We start from the raw sequence: 18,928 nt of genomic DNA, 5'->3' as shown, positions 1-18,928 counted from the left end.
GGCGTGGCTTCTGAGGGGGCGTGGCTTCCCCCATAGGGGGCGTGGCTTTCCCTAGCGGGGGCGTGGCTTACCAGGGGGCGTGGTTTTTCTAAGGGGGCGTGGCTTTCCGTAGTATGGGCGTGGCTTTCCCTAGTATGGGCGTGGCTTATCAGAGGGGGCGTGGCTTTCCCCATAGGGGGCGTGGCTTTCCCCATAGGGGGCGTGCCTTCCCTCCCCCACCCCGCGAGTGGGCGTGGCCAGAGGGCGTGGCCGGGGGGCAGTGCTGCCGCCATTGGCTGCGGGCGGCGGGTGGGCGTGTCCTTTACCGACCAGGTGGGAGGGGCGTGGCTTATCAGAGGGGGCGTGGCTTTCCCTAGCGTGGGCGTGGCTTCCGAGGGGGCGCGGCTTTTATGAGGGGGCGTGGCTTTCCATAGCGGGGTGCGTGTCTTATCAGAGGGGGCGTGGCTTTCCCCATAGGGGGCGTGGCTTCCGTGGGGCGTGGCCTCTCAGAGCGGGCGTGACTTATCGGAGGGGGCGTGGCTTCTGAGCGGGCGTGGCTTTTCCTACCGGGGGCGTGGTTTTCCCTAGCGGGGGCGTGGCTTACCAGAGGGGGCGTGGTTTTTCTAAGGGGGCGTGGCTTCCCCCATAGGGGGCGTGGCTTTCCGAGGGGGCGTGGCTTTCCCCATAGGGGGCGTGGCTTTCCGAGGGGGCGTGCCTTCCCTCCCCCACCCCGCGAGTGGGCGTGGCCAGAGGGCGTGGCCGGGGGGCCAGGGCGGCCGCCATTGGCTGCGGGCGGCGGGTGGGCGTGTCCCGCGGTGGGCGTGGCCCCGGTGGGCGGGGCCGGCGCGGCCGCTCGCGCTCCGCCGCTCCTCGGCCGCCCCCGCCGCTCCCGAGCCCGGCAGGTACGGGGGGGGAGGGGAGGGAGGGGAGGGGTCCGCACATCTGGGGGGGAGGGGAGGGGTCCGCACATCTGGGGAGGGGTCGCGCACCTCGCGGGGGGTGGGGGGGGGGGAGGGGGAGATGCGCGGTGGGGGAGGGGAGGGCGCCGCTCCGGGGATGGATTTGGGGAGGGGGAGGGGAGGGGAGGGGGGATTTGGGGAGGGGTCGCGGTGGGGGAGGGGAGGGGGGGGCAGGGATTTGGGGAGGGGTCGCGCGGCGGTGGGGGAGGGGTGGAACGGGGCCGTTTTTTGGGGGGGGAGGGGAGGGGAGGGGGCGTCAGGGGTGGGGGAGGGAGGGGGGGGGAATTTGGGGAGGGGGCGGGGGGGTGGGGGAGGGGTCGCGCCCCGCACGCGCTGGGGGGGGGGAGGGGCGCGCGTGGGAATTTGGGGGGGGGGAGGGGTCGCTGCAGTGACACGTGGGGGGGGGATGGGCGCGCGCGGGGGGGGAGGCCACGCCCCCTCCCCCCTCCCCCCCCTTTCGGGGACCCCCCCCCTCATTAAGGACCCCTCCCCTAATTAAGGCCACGCCCCAAATTGGCCGACCCCTTCCCCAATTAAGGAGGCCGCGCTAATTAAGGCAGCTCCAGCCGTTGCGCCGCCCCCTCCCCAATTAGTGGAGCCCTCCCCTCATTAAGGGCCCTGCACTAATTAGGGACCCCTCCCCTATTTAATGACCCCTCCCCAATTAAAAACGCCCTCCCTAATTAAGGGCCCTGCCCTAATTATGGACCCCTCATCTATTTAAGGACCCTGGTCTAATTAAGAAACCCCTCCCCAATTAGGAGCCCTTGCCTAATTAGGGACCCTGCCCTAATTAGGGGACCCCTCCCCTAATTAAGGGCCCTGCCCTAATTAGGGGCTCCTCACCTATTTAAGGACCCTGGTCTAATTAAGAACTCCCACCCCCAATTAAGGACCCTGCCCTAATGAGGGACCCCTCCCCTATTTAAAGACCCCTCCCTAATTAAGAACCCCCTCCCTAATTAAGAACCCCCTCCCTAATTAAGAACCCCCTCCCTAATTAAGGACCCTGCCCTAATTAGGGACCTCTCCCCTATTTCATGACCCCTCACTAATTAGGAGCCCCTGCCCTAATTAGGGACCTCTGCCCTAATTAGGAACCCCCTCCCAATTAAGAGCCCCCTCCCTAATTAGGAGCCCCCTCCCTCATTAAGGACGCTGTGCTAATTAGGGACCCCTCCCTAATTAAGGACCTTCCCCTAATTAGGTACCCCTCCCCTATTTAATGACCTCTCCCTAATTATGAATCCCCTCCCTAATTAAGAAACCCCCCCTAATTTTGAGCCCCCTCCCTAATTAAAGACCCTGCCCTAATTAGGGACCCCTCCACCATTTAAGGACCCCTCCCTAATTAAGAACCCCCTCCCTAATTAAGGACCCTGCCCTAATTAAGACCCTTCCCAATTTAAGGCCTGTCCCAATTTCCTGACCCCCGCCCTAATTAAGAGACCCCTGCGTCATTAATGACCCTGCCCTAATTAGCGACCCTTCCCCAATTAATTGACCTTCTCCTAATTAAGTGCCCTCGCCCTACATAGGGACCCCTGCCCAATTAAACGACCCCTCCCTAATTAAGAGACCCCTCCCCAATTTCAGGACCCCTCCCTAATTAATAACCCTGCCCCAATTAAGGATCTCTCCCTAATTAAGCAACCCCCCTCCCCAATTTAAGGCCTGTCCCTAATTAAGGCTCCCTCTCCAATTAAGGACCCCTCCCTAATTAAGGCCCCCTCCATAAACAAGGAGCCCCGTCTAATTAAGGACCCCTCCCTAATTAATCACCCCCTCCCCAATTTTAGGACCTCTGCCTAATTAATGACCTCTCCCTAATTAAGCAACCCCATCCCAGTTAATTGTGTCCTCTTTAATTAATAGATCCCCTCCCTAATTAAGAGACCCTTCCCCAATTTAGCGTCCCCTCTGTAATTAAAGACCCTGCCCTAATTAGGGACTTTTTCCCAATTAAATGACCCCTCCCTAATTAAGCGACCCCTCCCCAATTAAGGACCCATCTCAATTAAATGACCCCTCCCTAATTAATCACCTTTCTCCAATTTAGCACCCTCTCCCTAATTTAAGGCCTGACCTTAATTAATGACCCCTCGGTAATTAATGATCCCTTCCCTAATTAAGGACCACTCCCCAATTAAGGCTCCATCCTTAATTAAGCTCCACCTCCCTAATTAAATGCCCCCTCCCTAAATAATGACGTCTCCCCAATTAACGACCCCTCCCCAATTAATGACCCCTCCCTAATTAAGCACCCTCCTCCCTAATTAATGACCCCCCAATTAATGGTCACCCCAGTTAATGACCCCTCTGTAATTAGTGATCCTGCTCTAATTAATGACCCCCCCAATTAATGACCTTCGCCAATTAATGGCCCCTAAATTAAAGACCCCTCTGTAATTAATAACCCGTCCCCAATTAATGACCCCAACTATTGATGACCTCTAATTAGTGACCCACATAATTAATGACCCCTCTCTAATTAATGACCCACCAATTCATGACCCCCCGATTAATGACCCTGCCCCAATTAATGACCCCCAATTAATGATAATCCCAATTAATGACCTCCCCAATTATTGACCCCCCCAATTAGTGACCCCTGTCTAATTAATGACCCCCCAATTAATGACTCCTCTGTAATTAATGATCCCCCAATTAATGACCCCCCCAATTAATGCCCCCTCTGTAATTAATGACCCCTCAATTAATGACCCCCCCAAATTAGTGACCTCTGTCTAATTAATGCCCCCCAATTAATGCCCTCTCTGTAATTAATGCCCCCAATTAATGACCCCCCCAATTAATGAACCCTCTGTAATTAATGACCCCTCAATTAATGACCCCCCCAAATTAGTGACCCCTGTCTAATTAATGCCCCCCAATTAATGCCCTCTCTGTAATTAATGCCCCCAATTAATGACCCCCCCAATTAATGAATCCTCTGTAATTAATGCCACCCAATTAATCCCCCTCTCTAATTAATGCCCCCCCCCCAATTAATGACCCCACCCCAATTTCAGGACCCCTCTTTCATTAAGGATCCCCCCAATTAATGATCCCAAATGAATGCCCCTTCTCTAATTAATGCCCTCCCAATTACTGCCCCCCTAATTAGCGCCCCTGTCTAATTAATGACCCCCCCGATTAATGCCCTCTCTGTAATTAACGCCCCCCAATTAATGACCCCCCAATAAATGAACCCACCCAATTAACGACCCCCCAGTAAGTGACCCCTGTCTAATTAGTGCCCCCCTAATTAGCGCCCTGCCTAATTAGCGCCCCCGTCTAAGTAATGACCCCCCCAATTAATGATCACCCCATTAATGACCCCCCCAATTAATGCCCTCTCTGTAATTAACGCCCCTCAATTAATGACCCCCCAATTAATGATCCCACCCAATTAACGACCCCTCAGTAAGTGACCCCTGTCTAATTAGTGCCCGCTAATTAGCGCCCTGCCTAATTAGCGCCCCTCCCCCCGCAGCCCCGCGGGAGCCGCGGCCTCGTTCTGGGCCCGGCCCCGCCCCCGCCCGGCCGGGAACAATTTGGGGACAATTTGGGACATTTTGGGAAAATTTGGGACAATTTGGGACAAATTGGGACGATTAGGGAAATTTGGGGAAAATTTGGGAAAATTTGGGACATTTTGGGACAATTTGGGACAATTTGGGGGAAATTTGGGACAATTTTGGGACAATTTGGGACAAATTGGGACAATTTGGGACAATTTGGGGGAAATTTGGGACAATTTGGGACAAATTGGGACAATTTGGGACAATTTGGGACAATTTGGGGGAAATTTGGGACAATTTTGGGACATTTTGGGACAATTTTGGGACATTTTGGGACTTTTTGGGGCAATTTGGGGTCAGTTTTGGGACATTTTGGGGACAATTTTGGGACATTTTGGGACAATTTTGGGTCAGTTTTGGGATATTTTGGGACATTTTGGGACAATTTGGGGACAATTTTGGGACATTTTGGGACTTTCTGGGACATTTTAGGGACAATTTTGGGACAATTTGGGACAAATTGGTACAAATTGGTACAAATTGGGACAATTTGGGACAATCTGGGGACAATTTGGGAAATTTTGGGACATTTTGGGACTTTTTGGGGCAATTTGGGGTCAGTTTTGGGACATTTTAGGACAATTTGGGGACAATTTTGGGACATTTTGGGTCAGTTTTGGGACATTTTGGGACATTTTGGGACAATTTTGGGACTTTTTGGGGCAATTTGGGGTCAGTTTTGGGACATTTTAGGACAATTTGGGGACAGTTTTGGGACATTTTGGGGACAGTTTTGGGACAATTTTGGGACAATTTGGGGACAATTTTGGGACATTTTGGGACATTTTGGGGACAGTTTTGGGACAATTTTGGGACAGTTTTGGGGCAGTTTTGGGGCAGTTTTTGGGGTTGTGACACTTTTTGGGGTGACAATTTTGGGTGACACTTTTGGGACACTTTTTTGGGTGGTTTTGAGGCGTTTTGCGCAGTTTTAGGGACGTTTGTGGGGATTCGGAGGAGATTTTCGGGGCATTTCGGGGCATTTTGAGGAAATTTTGGGGGATTTTGATGAATTTTGGGTGATTCTGATGAGTTTTGCTGCAGTTTCAATCCCGTTTTTTGGGATATTTCACCATTTTTTGGGATTTTCTGCCCCTTTTCATTGATTGGGTGATTCTGCTGAGATTTGGGTTGATTTCGTGACTATTTGGGTGATTCGGATGAATTTTGGGTGATTTTGATGAGTTTTGGGTTGGTTTCATCAATATTTGGGTGATTCTGATGAGTTTTGGGTGATTTTGATGAGTTTTGGGTTGATTTGGTGAATATTTGGGTGATTCTGATGAGTTTTGGGTCGTTTTTAAGGAATTTCGGGTGACTCTGATGAGTTTTGGGTGATTTTGATGAGTTTTGGGTTGGCTTTGTCAATATTTGCGTGATTCTGATGAATTTTGCTGCGATTTTGATCCGTTTTTTGCGGTTCCGATCCGGTTTATTGGGATTCCAATCCCGTTTTCTGCGGTTCTGATCCTGTTTTTTGGGGTTTCGATCCCGTTTTTTGGGGTTCCGATCCCATTTTTGGGGATTTCAATCCCATTTTTTGGGGTTCCGATCCCATTTTTGGGGATTTCAATCCCGTTTTTGGGGTTCCAATCCAGTTTTTTGGGGTTCTAATCCCGTTTTTGGGGTCCCGTTCCCATTCTCTGGGGTCCTGATCCTGTTTTTTGGGGTTCTGATCCTGCTTTTTTTTAATTTTTGGCCGTTTTTTGGGGTTCCAATCCCGTTTTTTGGGTTTCCGATCCCGATTTTCGTGGTCCCGATCCCGTTTTTGGGCACTTTTGGCCAATTTTGGGTTTCCGATCCCATTTTTCGTGGTCCCGATCCCGTTTTTGGGCACTTTTGGCCGTTTTTTGGGGTTTTGATCCCGTTTTTTGGGTTTCCGATCCCATTTTCCGCGGTCCCGATCCCGTTTTTCGGGGTTCCAATCCCATTTTCCGCGGTTCCGATCCCGTTTTTGGGCACTTTTGGCCATTTTTTGCAGTTCTGATCCCGTTTTTTGGGTTTCCGATCCCGTTTTCCGCGGTCCCGATCCTGTTTTTCGGGGTTCCAATCCCGTTTTTGGGCACTTTTGGCCGTTTTTTGGGGTTCCAATCCCGTTTTTCGGGGTTCCAATCCCGTTTTTCGGGGTTCCAATCCCGTTTTTGGGATTCCGATCCCATTTTTGCGGTCCCGATCCCATTTTCCGCGGTCCCGATCCCATTTTTCGGGTTTCCAATCCCGTTTTCCGCGATCCCGATCCCGTTTTTGGGCACTTTTGGCCGTTTTTTGGGTTTCCAATCCCGTTTTTTGGGGTTCCAATCCCATTTATTGGGGTTCCAATCCCGTTTTTTGGGTTTCCGATCCCGTTTTCCACGGTCCCGATCCCGTTTTTGGGCACTTTTGGCCGTTTTTTGGAGTTCCAATCCCGTTTTTCGGGGTTCCGATCCCGTTTTTCGGGGTTCCGATCCCGTTTTTTGGGTTTCCGATCCCGTTTTCCGCGGTCCCGATCCCGTTTTTCGGGGTTCCAATCCCGTTTTTTGGGTTTCCAATCCCGTTTTCCGCGGTCCCGATCCCGTTTTCCGCGGTCCCGATCCCGTTTTTCGTGTTCCGATCCCGTTTTCCGCGGTTCCGATCCCGTTTTCCGCGGTCCCGATCCCGTTTTTTGGGTTTCCAATCCCGTTTTCCGCGGTCCCGATCCCGTTTTTCGCGTCCCGATCCCATTTTCCGCGGTCCCGATCCCGTTTTTCGCGTCCCGATCCCGTTTTCCGCGGTCCCGATCCCGTTTTTGGGCACTTTTGGCCGTTTTTCGCGGTTCCGATCCTGTTTTTTGTGGTTCCGATCCTGTTTTTTGGGGTTCCGATCCCGTTTTTGGGCACTTTTGGCCGATTTTGAGTTTCCGATCCCGTTTTCCGCGGTCCCGATCCCGTTTTTCGGGGTTCCAATCCCGTTTTTTGGGTTTCCAATCCCGTTTTCCACGGTCCCGATCCCGTTTTCCGCGGTCCCGATCCCGTTTTTCGTGTTCCGATCCCGTTTTCCGCGGTTCCGATCCCGTTTTCCGCGGTCCCGATCCCGTTTTTTGGGTTTCCAATCCCGTTTTCCGCGGTCCCGATCCCGTTTTTGGGCACTTTTGGCCGTTTTTCGGGGTTCCAATCCCGTTTTTTGGGTTTCCCATCCCGTTTTCCGCGGTCCCGATCCCGTTTTTTGGGGTCCCGATCCCGTTTTCCACGGTCCCGATCCCGTTTTTTGGGTTTCCCATCCCGTTTTCCGTGGTCCCGATCCCGTTTTCCGCGGTCCCGATCCCGTTTTCCGCGGTCCCGATCCCGTTTTCCGCGGTCCCGATCCCGTTTTCCGCGGTCCCGATCCCGTTTTCCGCGGTCCCGATCCCGTTCCCGTCCCTTTTCCCGACCTGGGTGTCCCCGTCTCCCTGCCCAGGCTGGCATGCTGAGGCCATGCCGCGCTCGCCGGCCTCCAGCGAGGAGGAGGAGGGCGGCCGCGGCTCCGAGTACCCCGAGCCCGACTCCGACTCCGGCAGCTCCCGCGAGGGACCCCCCGGGCCCGGCCGCGCCCCCCGGCCGCCCCCCGAGGAGGCGCAGTTCAGCATGATGGTGTTCCGCATCGGCATCCCCGACCTGCACCAGACGGTGAGGAGACGCCCCGGATAACGGGAAAAAGGACAACAATTGGGGGAAAAACAAGAAAAGTATTGGGGGGAAACAACAGAAAAAAATTGGGGATTTTTATACCAAAAATTGGGGGGAAAAAGCTAAAAAATTGGGGGAAAAATGGAAAAATAAAGTGAATTTTTTCCACCAAAATTTGGGAAAAAATTGAAAAAAAAAAGGGAATTGTTATACCAAAAATTGGGGAAAAAAATGCAAAAAATAAAGTGAATTTTTACCCCCAAAATTTGGGAAAAAATCCCCCCAAAACTGGGAATTTTTATCTAAAATATGGGTAATTTTTATCCAAAAAATTTGGGATTGTTATCCCAAAAACTGGGGGAAAAAAACCTAAAAAAATTGGGAAAAAACAAAAAAAAAAGTGAATTTTTCTCCCAAAACAGGGGGAAAATCACAAAAAATTGGGGGGAAGATCAAAAAAATTGGGGATTTTTTAATCGGAAAAAATTGGGGGAAAAAACACCCCAAAAATTGGGAGTTTTGCCCCAACCCCGTGCTCAGCATGATGGTGTTCCGCATCGGCATCCCCGACCTGCACCAGACGGTGAGGAGACGCCCGGATAACGGGAAAAAGGACAAAAATTGGGGGAAAAACAGAAAAGTATGGGGGGAAAAAACAGAAAAAAATTGGGGATTTTTATACCAAAAATTGGGGAAAAATGCAAAAATAAAGTGAATTTTTTCTGCCAAAAATTGCGAAAAAATAGAAAAAAAATTGGGAATTTTTATACCAAAAATTGGGGGAAAATGCAAAAAAAAAAGTGAATTTTTCCACCAAAAATTGGGAAAAAATCCCCCCAAAACTGGGAATTTTTATCCAAAATATTAGTAATTTTTATCCAAAAAATTGGGAAGAAGAGCAGCAAGATATGGAATTTTCTCACAAAAAATTGTGAATTTTCTCACCAAAAATGGGAATTTTTTCCCCAAAACATTGGGAAGAAGAGTAAAAAAAATGGTGAATTTTCCCCCAAAAATACTAGGAAAAAGCCCCCAAAAATTGGGAATTTTCTGCCTAAAAACTGGGAGTTTTGCCCCAACCCCGTGCTCAGCATGATGGTGTTCCGCATCGGCATCCCCGACCTGCACCAGACGGTGAGGAGACGCCCCGATAACGGGAAAAAGGACAACAATTGGGGGAAAAACCAGAAAAATATTGGGGGAAAAAACAGAAAAAAATTGGGGATTTTTATACCAAAAATTGGGGAAAAATGCAAAAATAAAGTGAATTTTTTCTGCCAAAAATTGCGAAAAAATAGGAAAAAAATTGGGAATTTTTATACCAAAAATTGGGGGAAAAAAGCTAAAAAATTGGGGGAAAAATGGAAAAATAAAGTGAATTTTTCCCCCAAAATTTGGGAAAAAATTGAAAAAAAAAAGGGAATTTTTATACCAAAAATTGGGGAAAAAAATGCAAAAAAAAAAGTGAATTTTTACCCCCAAAAATTGCGAAAAAATAGAAAAAAAATTGGGGGAAAATGCAAAAAAAAAGTGAATTTTTTCCCCCAAAAATTGCGATAAAACAGAAAAAAACTTGGGAATTTTTATTCAAAATATTGGTAATTTTTATCCAAAAAATTGGGAAGAAGAGCAACAAAATTGGGAATTTTCTCAGCAAAAATGGGGAATTTTCTCACCAAAAATGGGAATTTTTTTCCCCAAAAACATTGGGAAGAAGAGTAAAAAAAATGGTGAATTTTCCCCCAAAAATACTGAGGAAAAAACCCAAAAAATTGGGAATTTTCCTCCTAAAAATGGGGAAAAAACCCAAAAAAATTGGAATTTTTATCCAAAAAATTGGGAATTTTTCCCCCAAAAAATTGGGGAAAATTGCGACCAAAACCTAAATTTTTCCCCAAAAATTGGGAAAAAATTTAAAAAAAAATGGGAATTTTTATCCAAAAAAATTGGGGAATTTTCTCACCAAAATTTGGAATTTTCCCCCCCAAAATTGGGGAAAAAAACCCCAAAAATTGTAATTTTTTCCCCCCAAAAAATCACGGGGAGAGGGAAAAATTTGGGGCTTTTTGGGCCATTTTAAGGTGATTTGAGGCAATTTCCTCACCCGGGGCTCCCCAAAATTGGGGATTTTTGATCTCCCCTCACCCCAAACCCTTCGGGGTTCCATTTTTGGGGTTCCCATGACCTGAACCCCAAATCCTCATTTTTGAGGCTCATCCCAAATGAATTTTGGGGTTTTTTTAGAATTTTTGGGTTTTTTTTTTGGATTTTGGGGTTTTTTTGGGCCATTTTAAGGTGATTTGAGGCAATTTCCTCATCAAACCTCCCCAAACCCGGGGATTTTTGATCTCCCCTCGCCCCAAACCCTTCGGGGTTTCATTTTTGGGGTTCCCATGACCTGAACCCCAAATCCTCATTTTTGAGGCTCATCCCAAATGAATTTTGGGGTTTTTTTAGAATTTTTGGGGTTTTTTTTTGGATTTTGGGGTTTTTTTGGGCCATTTTAAGGTGATTTGAGGCAATTTCCTCACCCGGGGCTCCCCAAACCCGGGGATTTTTGATCTCCCCTCGCCCCAAACCCTTCGGGGTTTCATTTTTGGGGTTACCATGAGCTGAACCCCAAATCCTTATTTTTGGGGTTCATCCCGAATGAATTTTGGGATTTTTTGGATATTTTAAAGCAATTTGTGGCAATTTCCTCACCCGGGGCTCCCCAAACCCGGGGATTTTTGGGGTCCACTCACCCCAAACCCTTCGGGCTTCCATTTTCGGGGTTCCCCTGAACTGACCCCCGTTTCTCCCGCTCCCCAGAAGGTTTGGGGTTCCCATTTTTGGGGCTCATCCCAGGGATTTTTTGTGCCTTTTTGGGCCATTTTATGGCGATTTGAGGCAATTTCCTCATCCAAACCTCCCCAAACCCGGGGATTTTTGGGGTCCCCTCACCCCAAACCCTTCGGGGTTTCATTTTTGGGGTTCCCCTGAACTGACACCCCCAATCCACATTTTTGGGGCTCATCCCAGGATTTTTTGTGCCTTTTTGGGCCATTTTATGGCGATTTGTGGCAATTTCCTCATCCAAACCTCCCCAGACCCGGGGATTTTTGGGCTCCTCTAATTCCAAACCCTTCGGGGTTCCATTCTCGGGGTTCCCCCGACCCTGACCCCCGTTTCTGCGTCCCCCCAGAAGTGCCTGCGCTTCGACCCGGGCGCGGCGGTGTGGGCGGCCAAGCAGCAGCTGCTGTGCGCGCTGACCGAGGGGCTCCACGACGGCCTCAACTACGGCCTCTTCCAGCCCGCCGCCGCCGGCCGCGACGCCAAGTTCCTGGACGAGGAGCGGCCGCTGCGCGACTACCCGCAGAGCTTCGACCAGGGCGTGCCCTACCTCGAGGTGGGCGGGGCCACAGTGGGCGGGGACACGGGTGGGCGTGGTCACGGGTGGGCGGGGTCACGGGTGGGCGTGGCGGAGATTTTGGGTGGGGTTGGTTACTCAGAATTTTGCCAAAAGTGGCAGAAATGGGGTTAAAATGGTGCAGAATGGGCGTGGTCAGGGTTTGGGTGTGGCCCTGTGGGCGTGGTCACAGTGGGCGTGGTCTCAGTGGTGGGCGGGGTCACGGGGTGGGCGTGGTGGATATTTTGGGTGGGGTTGGTTACTCAGAATTTTGATAAAAGTGGCGGATTTGGGGTTAAAGTGATGCAGAATGGGCGTGGTCAGGGTGTGGGTGTGGCCCCGTGGGCGTGGTCACGGGGTGGGCGTGGTCACGGGGTGGGCGTGGTCACGCGGGAGGCGTGGCAGAGATTTTGGGTGGGGTTGGTTACTCAGAATTTGGATAAAAGTGGCGGATTTGGGGTTGAAATGTTGCAGAATGGGCGTGGGCATAGTAGGCGTGGTCACGGGGGTGGGCGGGGTCACGCGGGAGGCGTGGCGGACATTTTGGGTGGGGTTGGTTACTCAGAATTTGGATAAAAGTGGCAGAAATGGGGTTAAAATGGTGCAGAATGGGCGTGGTCACAGTGGGCGTGGTCACAGTGGGTGGGGTCACGGGGTGGGCGTCACGGAGATTTTGGGTGGGGTTGGTTACTCAGAATTTGGATAAAAGTGGCAGAAATGGGGTTAAAATGGTGCAGGATGGGCGTGGTCACAGTGGGCGTGGTCACAGTGGTGGGCGGGGTCACGGGGTGGGCGTGGCGGAGATTTTGGGTGGGGTTTGGTTATTCAGAATTTTGCCAAAAGTGGCAGAAATGGGGTTAAAATGGTGCAGAATGGGCGTGGCCAGGGATTGGGCGTGGTCACAGTGGGTGTGGTCACCGGGGTGGGCGTGGTGGAGATTTTGGGTGGGGTTGGTTATTCAGAATTTGGATAAAAGTGGCAGAAATCGGGTTAAAATGGTGCAGAATGGGCGTGGTCAGGGTGTGGGTGTGGCCCCGTGGGCGTGGTCACAGTGGTGGGCGGGGTCACGGCGTGGGCATGGTGGAGATTTTGGGTGGGGTTGGTTACTCAGAATTTTGATAAAAGTGGCAGAAATGGTGTTAAAATGGTGCAGAATGGGCGTGGTCACAGTGGGCGTGGTCACAGTGGGCGGAGTCACGGGGTGGGCGTGGCGGAGATTTTGGGTGGGGTTGGTTATTCAGAATTTTACCAAAAGTGGCAGAAATGGGGTTAAAGTGATGCAGAATGGGCGTGGTCAGGGTGTGGGTGTGGCCCCGTGGGCGTGTTCACAGTGGGCGTGGTCTCAGTAGTGGGCGGGGTCACGGGGTGGGCGTGGCGGAGATTTTGGGTGGGGTTGCTTATTCAGAATTTGGATAAAAGTGGCGGATTTGGGGTTGAAATGGTGCAGAATGGGCGTGGTCAGGGTGTGGGTGTGGCCCTGTGGGCGGGGCCACAGTGGGCGTGTTCACGGCGTGGGCGGAGTCACGGTGTGGGCGTGGTGGATATTTTGGGTGGGGTTGGTTACTCAGAATTTGGATAAAAGTGGCAGAAATGGGGTTAAAATGGTGCAGAATGGGCGTGGTCACAGTGGGCGTGGTCACGGGGTGGGCGGGGTCACGGGGTGGGCGTGGCGGAGATTTTGGGTGGGGTTGGTTATTCGGAATTTTGATAAAAGTGGCAGAAATTGTGTTAAAGTGATGCAGAGTGGGCGTGGTCAGGGTGTGGGTGTGGCCCCGTGGGCGTGGTCACTGTGGGCGTGGCTCATGGTGGGCGTGGTTTCAATTTGGGGTGGATTAATTAGGGAGAATTTGGGTTAAATTTGGAGAAATGGGGTTTAAATGATGGGGAGTGGGCGTGGTCAGGGTTTGGGCGTGGTCATGTGGTGGGCGTGGCTTCCATTTTGGCGGGTGGTCATTTGGGAAACTTTTGCCAAAATTGGCAAATTTGGGGGTCAAAAATTGATGCGAGTGGGCGTGGTCAGGGTTTGGGTGTGGCCATGGGGGCGTAAACTAAGTGGGCGTGGCCAATTTATGGGCGTGGCCATTTAGTGGGCGTGCCCACCATTCGGGACAGGGCGGCAGAATTGGGGTTAAAACAGCAAATTTGGGGTTAAAATGGCTCCGAGTGGGCGTGGTCAGGAGGCGTGGCCTCTGGGTGGGCGTGGCCACTGTGTGGGCGTGGCTTAAGGCAGGTGTGGGCGTGGCCAATGGGGTGGGCGTGGCTTAGGGCAGGTGTGAGCTTGTTATATGTGGTGGGCGTGGCTTAGGGCAGGTGTGGGCGTGGCCAGTGGGGTGGGCGTGGCTTAGGGCGGGAGTGAGCTTGTTCTGTGTGGTGGGCGTGGCTTAGGGCAGGTGTGGGCGTGGCCAATGGGGTGGGCGTGGCTTAGGGCGGGTGTGAGCTTGTTCTGTGTGGTGGGCGTGGCTTAGGGCAGGTGTGGGCGTGGCCAATGGGGTGGGCGTGGCTTATGGCAGTTACGGCGTGTTCATTGTGGTGGGCGTGGCTTAAGGCAGAGGTGGGCGTGGCCAATGGGGTGGGCGTGGCTTAGGGCGGGTGTGAGCTTGTTCTTTGTGGTGGGCGTGGCTTAGGGCAGGTGTGGGCGTGGCCAATGGGGTGGGCGTGGCTTATGGCAGTTGCGGCGTGTTCATTGTGGTGGGCGTGGCTTAAAGCAGAGGTGGGCGTGGCCAATGGGGTGGGCGTGGCTTAGGGCGGATGTGAGCTTGTTCTGTGTGGTGGGCGTGGCTTAAGGCAGGTGTGGGCGTGGTCAATGGGGTGGGCGTGGCTTAGCGCAGGTGTGAGCTTGTTCTGTGTGGTGGGCGTGGCTTAGGGCAGGTGTGGGCGTGGCCAATGGAGTGGGCGTGGCTTATGGCAGTTGCGGCGTGTTCATTGTGGTGGGCGTGGCTTAAGGCAGAGGTGGGCGTGGCCAACGGGGTGAGCGTGGCTTAGGGCATGTGTGGGTGTGGCTTGGGGGCGTTGTGGGCGTGGTCTGGGTGATAGGCGTGGCTTATTACTGCGTGGGCGTGGTCTATGCAATGGGCGTGGCTTGTGGCAGATTGTGGGCGTGGTCTGTGTTGTGGGCGTGGCTTATGGAGGGCGTGGGGTGGGCGTGGCTTGGGGATGTGGTGGGCGTGTACCCGTGGGGTGGGCGTGGTCTGGGCCGGGAGGGGGCGTGTCCCCCGCGGGGGGGGCGTGGCCCCGTGCTGACCCCGCCCCCAGTTCCGGTACAAGACCCGGGTGTACAAACAAACCAACCTGGACGAGAAACAACTGGCCAAGCTCCACACCAAGGTGGGTGGGACACGCCCCCTGCCCCCGAGGCCACGCCCCCTCCTCCTCCCGGACACGCCCCCAATTCCCTGGACACGCCCACCCAGCGCTCTGGCCACACCCCTTCTTTCCAAAAACTCACCTGTGCTGCCCAGAAGTGGCCACACCCCCCGAACCACCTGAGCCCCTGGACACGCCCCCTTTCCTTGGCCACGCCCCTCTGCTCATTGGCCACGCCCCCATCTGCTCTATTCAATTGCCGCGCCCCCTGTACTTTGGCCACGCCCTTTTTGCATAATCAACTCACTGGCCACGCCCCCTTTGGCCACACACCTCGTGCCGAGGCCACACCCACACTGACCACGCCCCTTTGGGCTGTGGCCACGCCCATTGGTGATGACATAACCCATTTTCTTTGTGGCCACGCCCCTTTCTCCCTGGCCACGCCCCCATCCCGCATGGCCACGCCCCTCCCGGGTGTCCCCAGGTGTCCCCCAGGGACTCCTGCATGTCCCCAGATGTCCCCAATGTCCCAAATTTCTCCAATGTCCCCTCCTGTCCCCAGTGTCCCCAGTGTCCCCAAATGTCCCCAATTCCCCAAATGTCCCCAAATGTCCCCAATGTCCCCTCGAAATCCCCAAAATCCCCAATGTCCCCAACCCCCCCACTGTCCCCTCCTGTCCCCAATGTCCCGAAATGTGATCCAAATGTCCCCAAATGTCCCCAAATGTCCCCAAATGTCCCCAATGTCCCCAAATGTCCCCAATCCCCCCAATATCCCCAAATGTCCCAAATGTCCCAATCCCCCAATGTTCCCAATGTCCCCAGTGTCCCCTCCTGTCCCTGATGTCCCCAAATGTCCCCAAATGTCCCCAATGTCCCTAATCCCCCCCATGTAACCAATGTCCCCAATGTCCCAAATGCCACAATGTCCCAAACCTCCTCTCCTGTCCCCAATGTCCCCAACCCCACCAAATGTCCCCAAACGTCCCAAATGTCCCAATCCCCCAATGTTCCCACTGTCCCCCGTGTCCCCTCCTGTCCCCGAAGTCCCCAATGTCACCAAATGTCCTCAACCCCCCCAATGTCCCCAAATGTCCCCAATGCCCCCCATTGTCCCCGATGTCCCCAATCCCCCCATTGTCCCCAATGTCCCCAATGCCCCCTGTCCCCGATGTCTCCAATCCCCCCCATGTCCGCAATGTCTCCGATGTCCCAAATGCCACAATGTCCCAAACCTCCCCTCCTGTCCCCGATGTCCCCGATGTCCCCAACGTGTCCCGGTGTCCCCAGACGGGGCTGCGGAAGTTCCTGGACTACGTCCAGCACGGCTCGGCCGAGAAGGTGGCGCGGCTGCTGGAGCGGGGGCTGGACCCCAACTACCACGACTCCGACTCGGGGGGTGAGACCCCAAATCCCCCAAAATCACCCCAAAATCATCCCCCCAAATCACCCCAAAATCACCCCAAAATCACCCCAAAATCCTCAAAAATAATCCCAAAAATCATCCCAAAAATCACCCCAAAATCATCCCCCAAAATCACCCCAAAATCATCCCCCAAAATCACCCCAAAATCACGCCAAAATCCTCCAAAATCACCCCAAAATCATCTCCCAAAATCCCCCCAAAATCACGCCAAAATCCTCCAAAATCACCTCAAAATCATCTCCCAAAATCCCCCCAAAATCATGCCAAAATATTCCAAAATCACCCCAAAATCATCCCCCAAAATCACCCCAAAATCCTCCCAAAAATTCCCCCTGAAAATCCTCGCAAAATCACCCCCGGGACCCCAACTACCACAACTTGGACTTGGGCGGTGAGACCCCAAATCCCCCCAAAATCTCCCCAAAATCATCCCCCAAAATCACCCCAAAATCCTCCCAAAATCATCCCCCAAAATCACCCCAAAAATCCTCAAAAATCATCCCAAAAATCACCCCAAAATCATCCCCCAAAATCTCCCCAAAATCCTCCAAAATCACCCCAAAATCATCCCCCAAAATCACCCCAAAAATGACCCTAAAATCCCCCTGAAAATCCTCCCAAAATTCCCCCCGGGATCCCAACTACCACAACTCTGACTCGGGGGGTGAGACCCCAAATCCCCCCAAATCACCCCAAAATCATCCCCCAAAATCTCCCCCAAATCCCCCAAAATCCCCCCAAAATCATCTCCCAAAATCATCCCCCAAAATCCTCAAAAATCATCCCAAAAATCATCCCAAAAAACATCCCAAAAATAATCCCAAAAATCACCCCAAAATCATCCCCCAAAATCCCCCAAATCACCCCCGGGACCCCAACTACCACGACTCCGACTCGGGGGGTGAGACCCCAAATCCCCCCAAATCACCCCAAAATCATCTCCCAAAATCACCCCAAAATCATCCCCCAAAATCACCCCAAAAATTATCCCAAAAATCACCCCAAAATAATCCCCCAAATCACCCCCGGGACCCCAACTACCATGGCTCGGACTCAGGGAGTGAGACCCGAAATGCCCCCAAATCCCCCCAAAATCATCTCCCAAAATCACCCCCCAAATCCTCCCAAAATCACCTGAAAATCACCCCAAAAATCCTCCCAAAATTACCCCAAAAATCCTCCCAAAAATCCTTGCAAAATCCCCCCAAAAATCACCCCAAAAAACCCTCCCAAAAATCCCCCACAAAATTACCCCGGAATTCCTCCAAAAAAATGCCCTGGGAGCCCAAAAATCATCTGGGACACCCCCAAAATCCTTGGGGTCACTCCAAATGTCCCCAATGTCCCCAATGTCCCCAACACCCTGAATGTCCCCGATGTCCCCAAATCCTTCCAATATTCTTGATGTCCCCAATATTCCCAATTTCCCAAAATTCCCCCAATACTCCCGATGTCTCCAATGTCCCCAAATCCTCCCAACATCCACAGTGTCCCCAATGTCCCCAAATCCCCCCAAATATCCCCAATGTCCCCAAGGTCCCAAATATCCCAAATGTCCCCAAATCCCCCCAAATATCCCCAATGTCCCCAAGGTCCCAAGTGTCCCCAAATCCTCCCAATGTCCCCATGTTCCCAATGTCCCAAGTCCCCCCAGTGTCCCCACTGTCCCCAATGTCCCCAAGACCCCCTGATGTCCCCAAATCCCCCCAATGTCCCCAAAACCCCAAATGTCCCCAATGTCCCCAAATTGCCCCAATGTCCCCAACATCCCCAACGTCCCCAATGCCCCAATACCCCAAAGTCCCCAACACCCCCCCAGTGTCCCCAATCCCCCCAATGTCCCCAATGTCCCCAAATCCCCACTGTCCCCGGTGTCCTCAAATGCCCCAAATGTCCCCAGCACCCCCAATGCCCCTGATGTCCCCAAATTGTCCCAAATACCCCCTGATGTCCCCAAAGTCACCAATGTCCCCAACACCCTGAATGTCCAGGATGTCCACAATGCTCCCAAATCCCCTCACTGCCCCCAATGTCCCCAAGACCCCCAATGTCCCTAAATTCTCCCAACATCCCAAATGTCCCCAAATGTCCCCAAATGTCTCCAATGTCCCAAATCCCCCAAATGTCTCTTAACACCCCCAATGTCCTCAACACCCTGAATGTCCCCAACATCCCCAACATCCCAAATCCCCCAAATGTCCCCAACACCCTCAATGTCCCCAATGTCCCCAATACCCCCAATATTCCCAAATTCTCCCAATGTCCCCAAGAACCCCAAATGTCCCCAATGTCCCCAACACCCTCAATGTCCCCAATGTCCCCAATGTCCCCGCTGTCCCCGCTGTCCCCAGAGACGCCGCTGACACTGGCGGCGCAGCGCGAGGGCCCGGCCGAGGTGGAGCCTCAGAGTCCCCAATGTCCCCAAATGTCCCCAATGTCCCAAATCCCCAAAATGTCCCCAAATCTCCCAAATGTCCTCAATGTCCCAAATCCCCAAAATGTCCCCAATGTCCCCAAATCCTCCCAAGGTCCCCTATGTCCCCAACGTCCCCAGTATCCCAAATCCCCCAAATGTCCCCAAATCCTCCCAATGTTCCCAAATGTCCCCGACGTCCCCAATGTCCCAAATGTCCCCAATGTCCCCAATGTCCCTGATGTCCCCAACG

General features: G+C 52.6%; 1 protein-coding gene across 1 annotated transcript in view; it reads left to right on the top strand.

Moving 5' to 3' along the window:
• Positions 1 to 7,950: 7,950 nt before the first annotated feature.
• Positions 7,951 to 18,928, top strand: part of SHANK1 (SH3 and multiple ankyrin repeat domains 1) — a 63,254-nt gene continuing 52,276 nt past the window's right edge. Inside the window, exons 1-4 of the mRNA XM_077789823.1 lie at positions 7,951 to 8,142; positions 11,327 to 11,530; positions 14,783 to 14,854; positions 16,127 to 16,235. Of these exons, the coding sequence (XP_077645949.1) occupies positions 7,951 to 8,142; positions 11,327 to 11,530; positions 14,783 to 14,854; positions 16,127 to 16,235 (577 nt within the window). The remainder of the gene's footprint in view (positions 8,143 to 11,326; positions 11,531 to 14,782; positions 14,855 to 16,126; positions 16,236 to 18,928) is intronic.

Source organism: Lonchura striata, chromosome 38, assembly GCF_046129695.1.
Source record: "Lonchura striata isolate bLonStr1 chromosome 38, bLonStr1.mat, whole genome shotgun sequence".
In the NCBI taxonomy this organism is placed as follows: domain Eukaryota; kingdom Metazoa; phylum Chordata; class Aves; order Passeriformes; family Estrildidae; genus Lonchura; species Lonchura striata.
The sequence above is the reverse complement of the archived record's forward strand: the minus strand, read 5'-3'. Positions and strand labels throughout refer to the sequence as shown.